The 13,998-nt window shown below is 44.2% G+C and overlaps 2 protein-coding genes across 2 annotated transcripts; one reads left to right on the top strand and one right to left on the bottom strand.

The window, feature by feature from the left end:
• The first annotated feature begins 1,157 nt into the window (after positions 1-1,157).
• LOC148805258 (uncharacterized) lies at positions 1,158-10,071 on the top strand. Its single transcript, XM_088909750.1, has 6 exons — positions 1,158-1,280; positions 1,636-1,784; positions 1,959-2,079; positions 2,752-2,940; positions 3,178-3,327; positions 9,595-10,071. The coding sequence occupies exons 1-6, from the start codon at positions 1,197-1,199 to the stop codon at positions 9,688-9,690; spliced, it is 789 nt and encodes a 262-aa protein (XP_088765876.1). The 5' UTR covers positions 1,158-1,196; the 3' UTR covers positions 9,691-10,071.
• A 989-nt stretch (positions 10,072-11,060) lies between these two features.
• LOC148805257 (fish-egg lectin-like) lies at positions 11,061-12,496 on the bottom strand. The gene is made up of 4 exons (XM_088909751.1): positions 12,427-12,496; positions 11,810-12,055; positions 11,290-11,632; positions 11,061-11,202 (listed from the first exon to the last, which is right to left on the bottom strand). The coding sequence occupies exons 1-4, from the start codon at positions 12,473-12,475 to the stop codon at positions 11,061-11,063; spliced, it is 780 nt and encodes a 259-aa protein (XP_088765877.1). The 5' UTR covers positions 12,476-12,496.
• Positions 12,497-13,998: the final 1,502 nt, after the last annotated feature.

The raw sequence follows: 13,998 nt of genomic DNA, 5'->3' as shown, positions 1-13,998 counted from the left end.
TGAGAGAGTGAGGCCTCTTGATGAAGCAGCAGTGCCTCTCCAGCTTGACTCCAACGTGCTCTTCTTTCAGAGTCTGAGTGTGCTTGTGGAGGCAGCAGTGCCGAAGGCCAGACCAGTGCTGGAATCCCAGCTGGAGCAGCTCCTGACCATGGTGCACGCCCAGGTAATGGGGACAGCAGCCCGCTCACCTGCACAGAAAGACGTTACAGTAGTCAGTAAGAGTGTCTGTCTGAAGGGTGAAGCCCTCAGGAGCCTCATCAATGACAGCAGGTCAGTGCTGTGATTTACCCCTCTCCCCAGCTCATGGCAACACTGAAGTGCCGTGTATCTGACTGCTGAAGCCCTTATTCATTCAGTTGAACGGATATTGATGACTCGGCTCATTTTAACATGGCATTAGAACAGCAGTCCGTGAAAGAGTGTGCATGATGCCCTTGTAGGTGTTATAAGAGTGCTCTGATGCCTGTCTGGTGTCCCAGGATCTGGCAGTGCTGATGGGGCTGTGTGCCAGTGTGCACCTGGATGTGGTGCTGTCTGTGCTGAAGAGACTGGAGACCCAGCTGACTGACCCAGCCTTCCCCTGCAATGAGCAGGGCTCTGGGGTAGGTGTACTGCATCCTAAGTTTCAGCACCTTGATGTGGATTGTCATGCTTGTTACTACAGAGTGATTTCACCTGTGCCCTGATTCTGTGCTATGGGCACGTTGCACTTAAAGCACCTGCAGAGGATCTACTGCAGAGAATGGACACTGACTTTATGGAGAGACTGAGACCCCATGTCACCACTAAGGTAGGCAACATGTCCTCCTTTGAGAACAAGAGACCTGACAGAGTGAACCTCACAGCTCCTGTCTGAAGAGTGTATTCAACCACTGCTACATTCTGTAATGTGCGTCTGTAACGCAGGGAGGTATTCGTAACAACCCTCAGGCAAAAGTTCTTCCTTATTTGTTCTGCTACTTTCCTGCAGTGTCTGGGTAGAAATTGTTAATTATACTTGAACCTGATGGGATTGTTATGGGGAGGAGGACACAGGGATACAGTGTCCGAGGCTGTCCAGGCTGTGAGTGTCCATCACAGTCCAGGGCTGGTGGAGGTGAGGTGGTGAGGTGGCGTCTGGGCTGTCAGTGAGTGAGCTGCTGTGTGTCCCCCTGCAGGAGCCCAGTGTCTGACTGAGCCTGTGCCGCAGTGTTTGCATGATTGCACAGGCAGTGCGCAGCGCCAGTCCCTCCGGAGCTCCCAACTTCTCTGCCAAGGCCGAGCTCCTGGAGACAATGATGGTCAGTGTGTGTGACGCAGCCGCCTGTCTGCTGTTTTCCCACATGGATGCTCTGGACAAGCCGTATCCTCTCACTGTGAATCGGAGAACAGATAGTCTGTGAGAAGTGATTGGAAGGGAAACTGTTTTGCTATTGATCAATACAGTTGTGTTTTTATCTTTTGGGAAACACTGTTCCAGAAGTATTCAGAAAAATGACTGCTTTGTTCACACCTAGTGACATGGTCCTGTGTCCTGTCTCTGAAGACAGCAGTGAGAACTGCAGCAAAGGGGCAGTAGTGGACAACTTCAACAGTCAGTGTAACAGAGCTCATGTGATCTGTCTGAGATTGACCTGCTGTTCTTGTTTCCTGTAGGCTCTTGACCTTCTGCAATTCTTCGGCAGTGGTTACACTCTGGGTGACAGCTTGAAAGAGAGTTTGAGGGAGGGGATATTATATCTGGCTGCACAAGACCTCAGACAGACCATCCAGTCCCTACTGACCCTCACATCTCCCTCTGAGAGGTAGAGCACAATTCTAACAGTGAGAGGCTCTTTGCAATGATAAAAGCATCACAACAACTGCACTGTGTTGTGGCGTCAGTGTTTGTGTATTTTAGCTCTGAGAATGGGTGTGAATGCAGAGCCCTGCACTCACAGGTGGGGGGTGTGAGGCTGACTCGGGGGTGTGTTTTGCAGCTCACTCCCGGAGGTGTGGCAGGTCCTCAGTACCAACCAGGTGGTCTCGGAGACCGTGAAGCACCTGGCTGATCATCTCGGCCTGATGAGGGACATGAAGGTGGATGATGCAGAACTGGATGTAAGTGACTATAGAGCCTATCTGCTGGTGTTTCTAACTGAGCAGAGGACAGATAGTCAGACAGCTGACAGCTACAGCACGGAGGTACTGTCTCCCTGTAATATGTCGCAGCCCAATAGCAGGCAGAGAGACACCAGCAAGCAGGCAAGCGGCTGTGTGAGCAAACAGCTCCCTGTTTGCAGCACAGGGACAGGCTGGCGAGCACAGAAAAGCGTGGTGCAGACCAGCAGCCCAAAACCACATCCAGAACAGGCCAGATCAAAGCTGGGTGAACACAGAGGCTCAGCACACAGCAAACTCCAAACTCAGAGCTGATGGTAATAAGCACAGTCTGTAAACAGACAGACACAGCACACAAGCACAAGAGGGTAATCTAGACAACAAAGACAGGGTGAAGCTAGGGGCCAGTATCCGAGGAGCAAACTCGGAAGTCAGGGAGAAGCTCGAGAGTTTAGGACCGAGTTCCTGAGCGCTGACAGACCAAGGGCTTGTGTAGCTTGAACCCCCTGAGGCGGGCGTGGTGGACAATTATCTTCAGATGTGGCTGGCTAGCACGTCAGTTTTAGCTGTCCCTTCTGCTGACCAGCAGCGACCAGCATGACCCTCCCTCAGTGTAACCCTTGTCCCAGCAGTACTGGGAATGAAGGCCGACTGGTGTCCTCCTGTCTTCAGCTCTACAGACACACAGAGGAGCAGTTGGCAGCTCAGAGCTCAGCCCTGACAGAGCAGGAGACCCCAGCTGAGTCAGTTGTTCTGCGGGCTCTACTGGGCTTGATCAGTGTCCTGTCCATCGCAGACAAGAGTCAAGCCAAAGCACTGGTGCCCTTTGTGTACTGTAGAGCCAGGCCCTGCCTGGAAAGTGTAAGTTTTTTAGGATGTTCTTTATTCAAATATTGTGTCATTTGTCGTTTTTGTCTATTAAATTTAAATATAACGTTTTTAATTGTAATCAATTGGATATCCATGATTACAGTGTTTGTCCTTTGAGCTACAGTGACAGTGGGCTTAGACTCCAGACCTGAGAGGAGAAAATACGTGGTGACAGTTTGTGCGTGTCTGTGTGTAAAGTTTCTCTCTTGTCCTGTGTCTGTGTTACAGGAGAGCCCGGAGGTCCGCAGAGCCACAGTGGTTCTGCTGGGGCAGCTGGTCAGGCTGGGCTCTGACAAAGCCCGGCTCAACAAAGAGGTCCACAGCTCCCTGGTCAGCGTGCTGCTGAACCTGACTGACCCCAGCCCAGAGGTCATCCAGGTAAAGACACAGAGCTGCCGCTGGCTTGGCTCAGCCTGTGGGACTGTGGGTTTTCTCATGTCCTTCTTTGATAATGATACTTGTCACCTATCCAGTGTTTGACCAGCTTTGCAATTGGTGAAGAAAAACAACCGTACAGTCAGTATGAGCTTGTAGCCTGGAAATCTAAACATTCAGAGGGTTACTATCAAGGATGTGTCAAAGGATGTGTCATAATTGACAACTCGATAATCAGGAATGTTAGAAATCCTAACCATCACAATGCAGTGGTCTCTGTAAAATGCCTCCCTGGGGCCTGAGTTTCTGACATTGAGGCAAAACTAGACATTTTCCAGCAATTAAGTCTCCACCTTGGTTGTTCACACTGGAACTAATGATATAAAGTACCAACAATCCAAGGGGTATAAGAGCAGCTTCATTTCTATGTGCAAAAGAGCACAAAGAAAAATGTCGGAATTTAATTGTGTCTGGTCCCTTACCAATCCTATACAGAGGGGACGTGCCCTATAGTAGGCTGTACTCCCTAAATCGCTGGATAGAGACTTGGTGTGCATACAATAGAATAACCTTAATTAATAGTTGGGACATTTTTTGGGAATGGCTTTTATAAACGGGATGGTCTCCAGCTTAACCAGAAGGGATCATTAATTCTATCCCAAAATATAGCAGAGAAGCTGCTTGCTTGACTACTAAGAGCACCAACCAGGCCTCAGCCATGTGATCTAAAATCGTGTGCTGTCTGTACTCCCAGCTCTAGTTCACCTCCTGTACCAACCCAGGTTCTCTACCACACGGCATCCCATCAATCACATTTCTATCCAGAACCAGATAGGAGTGTGAATAGACAGAGTATTGCAACTATCACTAGACCTAGATTAGAATTCAGACGTTCCTTTAGGGGCTCCTGTATTGACAATTTAATCTCCATTCCACTGGTAAACCTAAATCAGTTAAAACATGAAACTACCATAAAATGCTCCCTGTTAAATGTTCGCTCACTAGGCAACAAATCAGTTCTGGTTAATGATATGGTGCTTGACACCAACTCTGACCTGTGCCTACTAACGGAAACCTGGCTTTGACCCACTGACACTATTCCTGTAGTTGAAGTCTCACCTAATGGTAAAGGCCAGGGGGAAATTTAATGGCGAAACGTTTTTGTAGAAAGCTTGTTGCTCAGGGCATGGAGGTGGCCTAGCAGTCATCTTCAGTGAGTCTCTAAGAAATGAATTAAAAACTATTTAATGACTTTCACACATTTGAAGCAATGCTCCTTAAAATAGCTCCTGAATCATCTACATACATTCTTTTAGTGTACAGACCCCCTGGTAGATCCCATCCCCACTCAGCTAGTCAAAGATTCCCTCGAAGTACTGGCAGGACCTATAATTAGTATGATGAACATGTCCCTCGCATCAGGCGTTGTACCTGATCAATTTAAGGTAGCGGTTGTTAGACCGCTCCTTAAGAAGCCAAATTTGGACCGACAAGTTCTTAACAACTACAGGCCTGTCTCAAACTTTTGATCACAGGCTTGAGTCTGAGGTTGGCTTATGTGGAAACATCCTTAATTGGTTTACTTCATATTTAACTCAGCGTTTTCACTATGTTCAAATGTCTAATAATTGTACTGCTTCGTCAATGTCACAAGTTCAATTTGGGGTACCACAGAGATCAGTGCTGGGACCAGTATGGTTCTCTCTTTGCATGCTGCCGCTAGGTCGGAAAATACGAAAACATAATATTAACTTTCATTCATATTCTGGTGACACTCAAATGGCAACTCTTCTATTATCACTTTAGTTAATTGCACTAATGAAATAAAGACTAGGATGTGTGAAAACTTTTTGTTACTCAACTGAGGTTCTATTGTGTAGAGGCAACAATACTGACAGGACTACTATAACTTCAGCACTGAACTCAGAGGATTTAAAAATTTGCCTGAAAGACTCTGCACGTAACCTGGGCATCATAGTAGACACAAGGCTCTCGTTTAACTCTCATGTTAAAACAGTATCTAAAACATGCTTCCTATAGTTAAGAAATATTGCAAAACTAAGGCAGTTTCTCTCCACTCAAGACACAGAGAAATTAATACATGTTCTTGTAACAGCAGGTTAGACTACTGCAATGCCCTACTATCAGGGAGCACCCTCCAATCTTTCAACACCTTACAGCGAATTCAGAATGCAGCAGCTAGAATTGTTACTAGGAGCAGAAAGTACGACTATATAACCCCCATACTTAGCTCTCTTCATTGGCTTCCTGTCAGGTACAGGGTGGACTTCAAAATCCTTCTACGTACTTACAAGTCTCTCAGAGGTCAGACACCTGTCTATCTAATGGACTTATTAATGTATACCATCCAAATCGCCTGCTTAGTTCACAGAACGCAGGTCTTCTTCACATATTAATAAAATAACAGTTGGCTGTAAAGACTTTAGTTACAGGGCCCCTAGCTTATGGAACAGTCTCTCACCCCATATGTCAGGATTCATATCCAGACTGAAGACCTACTACTTCAGCCTAGCCTATAATAATAATAATAATAATAATAATAATAATAATAGTAATAATTGCTTACACTTATAAATAAATATATATATTTCTGGACACTCCACTCAAAGCGCTTTACAGGTAATGGGGATCCCCTCCACCACCACCAGTGTGCAGCCCCACCTGGATGATGCGCCAGTCCTCCCCACACACCAGCTCTCAGTGGGGAGGAGAACAGAGTGATGAAGCCAGTTCAGAGATGGGGATTATTAGGAGCCCATGATGGGTAAAGGCCAGGGGGAAATTTGGCCAGGACACAGGGGTAACACCCCTTCTCTTTTCGAGAAACACCCTGGGATTTTTAATGACCACAGAGAGTCAGGATCTCACTTTTATGTCTCATCCGAAGGACGGCACCTCTGTCACTATTCTGGGGCATTAGGACCCACACAGACCGCAGGGTGAGCGCCCCCTACTGGCCCCACTAACACCTCTTCCAGCAGCAACTATAGTTTTTTTCCCAGGAGTCTCCCATGTGATTGATAATTAATAAAGACTCACCTGAAGAAGGCTCCACGGCCGAAACGTTGTGTTCTCTTTCTTCTTTTTTCAGTATGGAATAAACCTATTACTTGTTCATTAATAAAGTCACACCCATCTCCCATCCCCCATGTAACTGCAGCCTCATCTACAGCAGACACCTCACTGGTCTCAGTCTGAATTAATTAGGCAGAGGGAGGATGAAGACCATTAAAGAATCCTACTTAACAACAGATGTAATAAAGACTCAGTTCATTCAATTCCAATTCAAAGTAGTGTTACGAGTCCAGCTAATAAAACCGAAACTAAAATATAAACTATAAAATACTAAAATATAAAATTAATATAATATTTTACATTATAAAATATAAATGCGGGAGCTGGAAAATAATCCTGCAACCAATCTTTTCCGCAATTCGAAAAAACGAAATCAGACGGGGAAGCCAGTAATCCTAAATCAAAGCCGGGACCCGAGAGCCATCGTTCAAAGCAGAAAGCCGGGAGTCCGAAACCGAGGAGTGTACTTTCCGCAATCCAGAAGCCGCAGGTCCAACAGAGACAAGCAGTTCCAAGCCGAAGAGGTGTAAACGAGACGAGCGAAAAGCAATAATAAAGCTCACATGGACACCGAGCGAGGAGGTCAGGGAAGACTGTGCTTCAGTGTATAATGAGATGGTGGTGTGGTGGTGAATTAGTGATCCGGTAGGTTGCCTAATTCAGCGTGGTCTAGGCAACAGGGAAGCGGGGATCATAACAAGTACTGTAGCAAAGGAGCATTTTTTTCAAACATCAGCTGCATAGAGCCCTGTTACTCGGGAGTTAGTAAAGGAGGCTCCCAAGTAGAGCTGGGTGTTGTAACTTGGACATTTCTATCCATCTCCTCCATCTGAGGGTTTATGGCAGAAACTAAACTGCACTCGGCCCAATACACAGCTCACCTGTGCTTCAGAATGGAATGTGTTCAACAACTGTACAGAATAGTATGTCTTCCAGGGCGCCTTTTTGTAGAAAGGAAAAGAATTCCCTCTTGCAAACAGGTTTCCTTTTCCTGCAGGTGTCACTCATCTAACATGCTTTATGCTCACCAGCTGAATGATACACGTCTGCTGTAGTCTTACCTGGCTGCTGCTTGAACACAGTGTCTTACTGATACATACTCCAGAGAGGCTCTTTCCATTCAAACTGATATAACCTCTGACACCACCTTTTGTTTGTGTAACCATGGAGAGTATCAATATCAATTAATTCTTTCGCACAATGTGTTTTACAAGAGTCTTATACATGCACATATACACTGTAGGTCGAGTTATTTTATAGGCTAAAATATCATATAATAATCCCATTTAAAGTATTGCAAAAGAGAAAGTCAACATACACAGGCACTTTCTATACTTTACACATGCAAAAGCTTTTCACATTGCACTCTTTCGGTAAGAGTGTTCGCACAAAGGACACAGAGATTTGCCACAAAGTGCCATTGCTGTTCATCATTCTTGAAAAGCTTGAAATTCCCCCTGATCTGCATTTTTTTTCTGCTGCAGTAACATTGTCACATATTGTCTGTTAACATGGAACAAGAAAGCAAAATATTTAATTAAAAAATAAAAATTGTAATATTATTTACCCAAGATATTTCCTTTTAGTGACTTGGTCAGTGACTTGTACAGCTGTTCAGCTCATTGTAAGCCACCATTAGTTCTATATGCAGTTCAAAGCCACAGTCAATTCTATATTTGTGAGCTTATTTGGGGAGCTGCTGGGATGAGACAAGACCTTTTCTCCTGACATCAGTCCAGTAGAACTGAGGACCAGCTCTCAAATGGGATCAACAGAGACTTCACTAGCTCACTGCTGAGGTTCAGGCAGAATATCCCACAGTGTTGACCTCTCACAAACATGCTTTTTTATTTACAGGTCAGACACGTTGTTAAGCAAGATGTTCTCAATTTGAAAATCTGAGCTGTTCTATGATCGATTTACAAGAGCTGATCTGTTCTACAATCTTGTGCAATGACCTCACATCTCTAGACAACTAATATCACAGTTTGTTTCCTGCTTTTCAAGGCACACAGAGCTGTCTGTTAATCTCCTGAAGGACACCTGATGTCAGGAACTAACGAGGGTTAGAACAATATCCACTGGTGCTCTAATAATGTTAGACACCAGATATTGCAACAGAAGGTCATAGGTCAACTGCATTATTTTAAAACTAATTTGACTAAAATCTCAAATTAAATTGAAGATATATCTGTTTCTCCTTTATGTGACAGGTGCAGATCTTCTGAAGGCTCTGCCCCAAGTTCTATAAACTTTGGGTAGAAATATTTCAGTGGTACTCAAAGGTGTTTGGGAAGAATATACCCCAGACCCTGAATTAGCACTCTCTGGTTGTTCAGAGACAATGTTCACATTAACCATCAGCACTGGCGTTTGGAATAATTGTGGCTGAACAAAATTGCCTCTATAGCACAAGCAATCTGGAGCCATTCCATGAGATCAGGGGCCCTTTTCCTCAATATGTTTAAAAACATAGAGCTTTGTTAAATATCCCTGATAGTTTTATACAACCATTAATTGTGTGATTATGGTTGTCACAAATTTTGACTTAACAAGAAAACTGTTAAAAAGGCAGCAGCAAATTTGAGGATTTTTAATCTATTGTCTGTTTTTCATGTTTCTCATTAAAAATATCAAAGCTTTTTTGAAGATCCCTGATAAGTCTATCAAGAGGCCAGTCAGCCAAGCAGCAGTGCCACCTAGTGGTCAGAAAGCTGAGCACAGACGGGTAGAACTAGAACGAGATAAGATAATGTGGGAAAAATTATAAAGCAAATGTTAGGATATATAGTTAAGTAACATTTAAATCAGGAGATGCTATATAAAAACTGTACCACTAGTAATGCTTCATTTCAAATGTGCCGTCTGTTACAACAAAGATTTTGCTCTGGAATCAGCCCAAACCGTAAAGAGTGACCAGATACATTCTCAGGTTCAAGTGATTGTCCTGCACTGTTCAGGGGCCCAATTTAAGTACTGAAAATCCTAAAGGGCAACAACAAATCTACTGTATGACCTTTACCTTCGTGTATGGAAACAGGAGTCACTTCTGTGCACAATGTGTGGTCAAAAGTACTGTATGTACTGTATGTCCTTGGAGGTAGTGGCTGAGAGGAGAATGATGTCCAAACTAGAGGCCATCATGGACAACTTCTCCCATCCCCTCTATGACAGGCTTGCAGGAATGAAGAGCACGTTCAGCAATTGACTGATTCATCCACGGTGCGACAGGGAGCGCTACAGGAGGTCATTCTTGCCTTCTGCCATTAGACTGTACAACGCATCCACCTTGCGTCTTGGCAGAGGCAACATCGACAGTGACCTGTTTCTGGACTAAACGCATCTACACATCTACTGCTACATCTGTTCTCTTTCTTTTTCCCATTTACAACCACTTTTTGTGCAATATATGCCAGGGACCTGTGCAATACATTTATATCTATAGTTACATCTATATTTATATTCATATGTGTGATACGATTTTCTGTGTACTGTTCTGTTCTAGTTTGTTCTTGTGTGTCCGGACTGTGAGTAACTCTTGTATTGTATTGTACTATTATTATATAATTCGTTACACTGTGGCTGTGTTGTGTGTGTTAAGCTGCTGTTGCACTGCAATTTGCCTCACGGGATCAATAAAGTATCTATCTATCTAACCATATTGTTGCAGTTGGTAATGATCTTTTGCAAAAACAAATGTCTTAATGACATTGTATCAGCAATTGTTACATACTCAGCCTACTTTAAAAGTTTAAGTTTACATTAGGAAAGATAAATGGAAAAACTGCTCACAAGTACAGAAATAAAAATATAATCAGCTGAAAAAAAGTCACAGTTGAGATGATTGTACGCAATACTGGTTCACATGATTACAAATACACACACAACTCAGTAAAGTACTAATAGGTGTTATTTTTGTGGCATGTGTTGCAGGTATTCAGATGGCAACTGCATTTGAAATTGTACAAGTTCACCAAACCACATCCCACTCAACTAGTTACAGCAATGAAGTATTACACCTGAACTTGAGCTAAACCTCAGGTGAGGATTCAACCATGAAGATGAACTCAGCTGTAAAAAACTGAAAGCACCCAGTCAACATGGTTAGGGATGTAATAGAAAGTTAAGACCAAGTGCTTTGCACCCACACATTATGGAAACAAACATTACACTGGAGTGGTTTAGGGTTAAGAGAGTGAAAGGCCTTGAAGACTCCAGTCACAGCCTCAACTTACATCCCTGTTTAGGGCCACTGGAAAAGACCAATCAGTGATGCTCCCCCAGAAACATAGTAGCATTTTAGCTAATCCATTCATGCACAAAAGTGGGACTAAGCTACTGTGGAAAGAGACTAGATATGTTTCATTATTAGCTTATTACAGGCAAAGGGCCATGTGGGATAAGAGCTTAATGTGACATCCCAGGTAGTCCTCCTCATTAAATCAGGAGGACTGGTTTTAAGTTCATTAACCAATTTGAAGTTAATGAATTAGACACCACAGAAGAACAGGGTTTTCCAGGCATTTTTATTGCAGCACAGAATAACAAGACGGGCATTAATGCCTCATTCCACTCGGAATCCTTCATGCAGCCTAGTCATGTCTGTCACTTCCCACTCAGGGCCAGACCACCCAGGCTGCTCAGACCTGGCACCTCTGGACTCGGCCATCTTTGCACACAACCCAGAGGATTCCTTGGTCATAGGACACATGCCTGGCCACACCAGCTGCCCTTAGAGCCCACCACCTCCTGCCAAAGGGGTTACAGGCATCAATACCAACCCTGCAGGAAAAGGAACAGGGTTAGAGCAGCCTAGAATTAGGACAGTCATTCATGCAACCATGTGCATTAACCCCTCCCCCAGCTCACCTCTTGAAGACCACTCCATTCCTGTCCACCCCATACACACTGCCATCTGAGCCCACCTCCACCAGGGACAGGGAGCCCTGGATGGGGTACCACCTGTCGGAGCCTTTGCAGGAATCCCCACTCACATCCAGCTTGACAAAGATCTGGTCCAACCTGTTCACTCCCCAGCAGCCAAAAGGCCCACAGGAATAGTACTTGAGGGAGCCCACGACAGGAATCCAGGGGATGTTGCCCTGGCCAGCATACTGCAGCACAGGCCTGCTGTTCAGGCAGAAGATGGAATTGGCAGCATTGACACCAACCACAAACTTGTCTCCACCAGCATCAATCTGGATGAGGGAGCCTGCAGAGGAGAGCAAGAATCAGCTGTTCTCAGCAGGGGGTAGTGCAGTGCTCATTCCTCAGTATGAGGTCATGAACACTTGAGGAGTGAAAGATGTTCTGGCTGAAAGCAGCCACTATCCATGGATAAACATGAAAGCTATCATTTCTAACCTATATAGATCAGCTGCAGCCTCACCTGGTTGCACTTGGATCCACCTTACCCGAAGCCACTTGAACACAAGGCTTGAGAGACTCACACTCCAGAGTCCTGCTGGCCCCACACTCACATGTTTCCCCTTCATGGCCAGAGAGACCCAGCTGTTGCCCTGGTAGCTGACCAGGTTGTCTGCATTGTCAACTCCACACACCCTTCCAGCACCAGCATCTATCTGCTTCAGAATGCCAGGCACAGCTCGACACTGCAGGGCTTCAGCTACAGACACTGGGGAAGAAGAGGACACCACTGGGTCAATGATCACGTGGAAGCAGCCTGGGCTTAAGGCAACATGGGATCATGAGCATCTGACACTGAGGGACTAAGTCAATATACGAGGACAGAAGTAACAAGCCAATAGGGCATTAATGAATCAGCAACAGCCACAAGTGAACAGAGCTCAATGCACAGAGAATCAAAGGCTTGCAGAATTTCAAGAGCACACAAACATCCAAGTCATGGATTTAACACTCAGGCAACATCTCTACTCAAGATCAAATAACTATACTGAAATCCTTAAATACTAGCAGCATGCAGTTAATCCTCCCATCTGCCTTTGTGCTGCTCCTTTTAGTCAAAGCAATAAACCCAAACCTTACCTAGAAAGAATCCCACAAGCAAACACAACACACAGCTTCTCCCTTCCATGTTGATAAATGATGACACAAACCTTATGTATAGTATAAGCCCCCCCGGTGGCCTTTATATACTCAAGACTGCTGGGCTTCAGGTCCTACACACACCTGTCTAACCAGGTGTTAAATTGTGAACCATAACGAGCTGCTGATTGAATCACTCAAGTATCAATTACAGAAGACATCATTAATTATATTCTTTCCATAGACCTTATCCTCAGGGTTTGGGAATCATGGCGACAAAAACTGAAATTGAAGCCCAGTGCTTCAGATAGTCACGAGCTGGATTAGTACTAGTATCAGCAGGGACATCCTCCAGTAGTGCAGGTCAGGGGTGGTCTAAATTAGATAACGAGACAAATAGTTTCATTGCAAAGCTGAATATTTGGTTACTCTTGCTCTTTGTCATGAGATATTTTTTTTTCATTTCAGATTTTATCTCCCAGATTAAAGATTAAATTTTTCTGAGCACTTAGAGGAAAATATCTGGGCCCTAGATTGAAATATTCCATTTGGACAGCACAGTGGTGTGGATTTTAGGACTGCAGCCTCACAGTTCCTGGGGTTGATGTCCAACTGAATTTCCTGCTGTGTGGAGCTTGCATGTCTTCCATGCGGATTTTCTCTATGGGATGTAATGGAAAGTTACTGAAAAAAAGTGTTTTATCCTAAATATGTCCGTTTATGGGCAGAGCTGTGTTGTAAAAGCAGCTGGATTCTTAGAACAAACTGTGATTGTACCCAGCTAGTCAAGGCCATGGGATGTTCTAAGAATATGTTTATCTCTGTCCCAGCAAAAAGGCGATGCGTAACTGCACGTAGCTGTCTTCTCTGTCCTAAGGCTAAGACCTATAAGGACTGGATAATTACTGTCTCGCCTGTCTTTGTTTTACTAACCAACCATAATGAAGTAAACAAATTGAGGTGTTGCATCAGCTAGGTTTATAAAATAATGGACCTTTTCCTATTTTACTTTGAAAATCAGCTCTCACTTGCTGCACAGACTGGTGGTTGCTGTTTTTCCCTATTGCGCAATATGAATAAATGCCTTACTGAGTGAATGAGAACACCTCTCCTGGCTCGTCTTTGATAAAATTCCAAGACAGGGACCACTTTGCTACCAATTTAGAAAGGCATCCTGGCTTTTCAAAGTAGTTTACATGTATGTAAAAAGTTATGTCAATGATTAAAAAATTGCAGTTGGAGAAAGTGTGGACATTCAAAGGAAGTAGATAGACTGATACTTTATTGATCCCATGAAAGAAATTGCAGTGCAACAGCAGCTTAACACAGACAACACAGCAACAGTGTAATGAATGATACAATAATAATAATACAATACATACAGTACAATCAGTACAGTGAGAAGTGCACTACGAAGAGTTACTCACAGTCCAGAACACACAAAGAACAGTACACAACAAAGTCGTATTGCACAATATAAATATGAATATAAATGTATTGCAAGGGTCCCTGGCATATATTGCCCAAAAACGGTTTTAAACGGGAAAAAGAAAAAGAACAGCTGTATCAGTT

The sequence above is a fragment of the Atractosteus spatula genome, unplaced genomic scaffold (assembly GCF_055471065.1).
Source record: "Atractosteus spatula isolate fAtrSpa1 unplaced genomic scaffold, fAtrSpa1.hap1 Scaffold_76, whole genome shotgun sequence".
Lineage (NCBI taxonomy): Eukaryota > Metazoa > Chordata > Actinopteri > Semionotiformes > Lepisosteidae > Atractosteus > Atractosteus spatula.
This window is presented reverse-complemented; position numbering and strand designations above follow the sequence as displayed.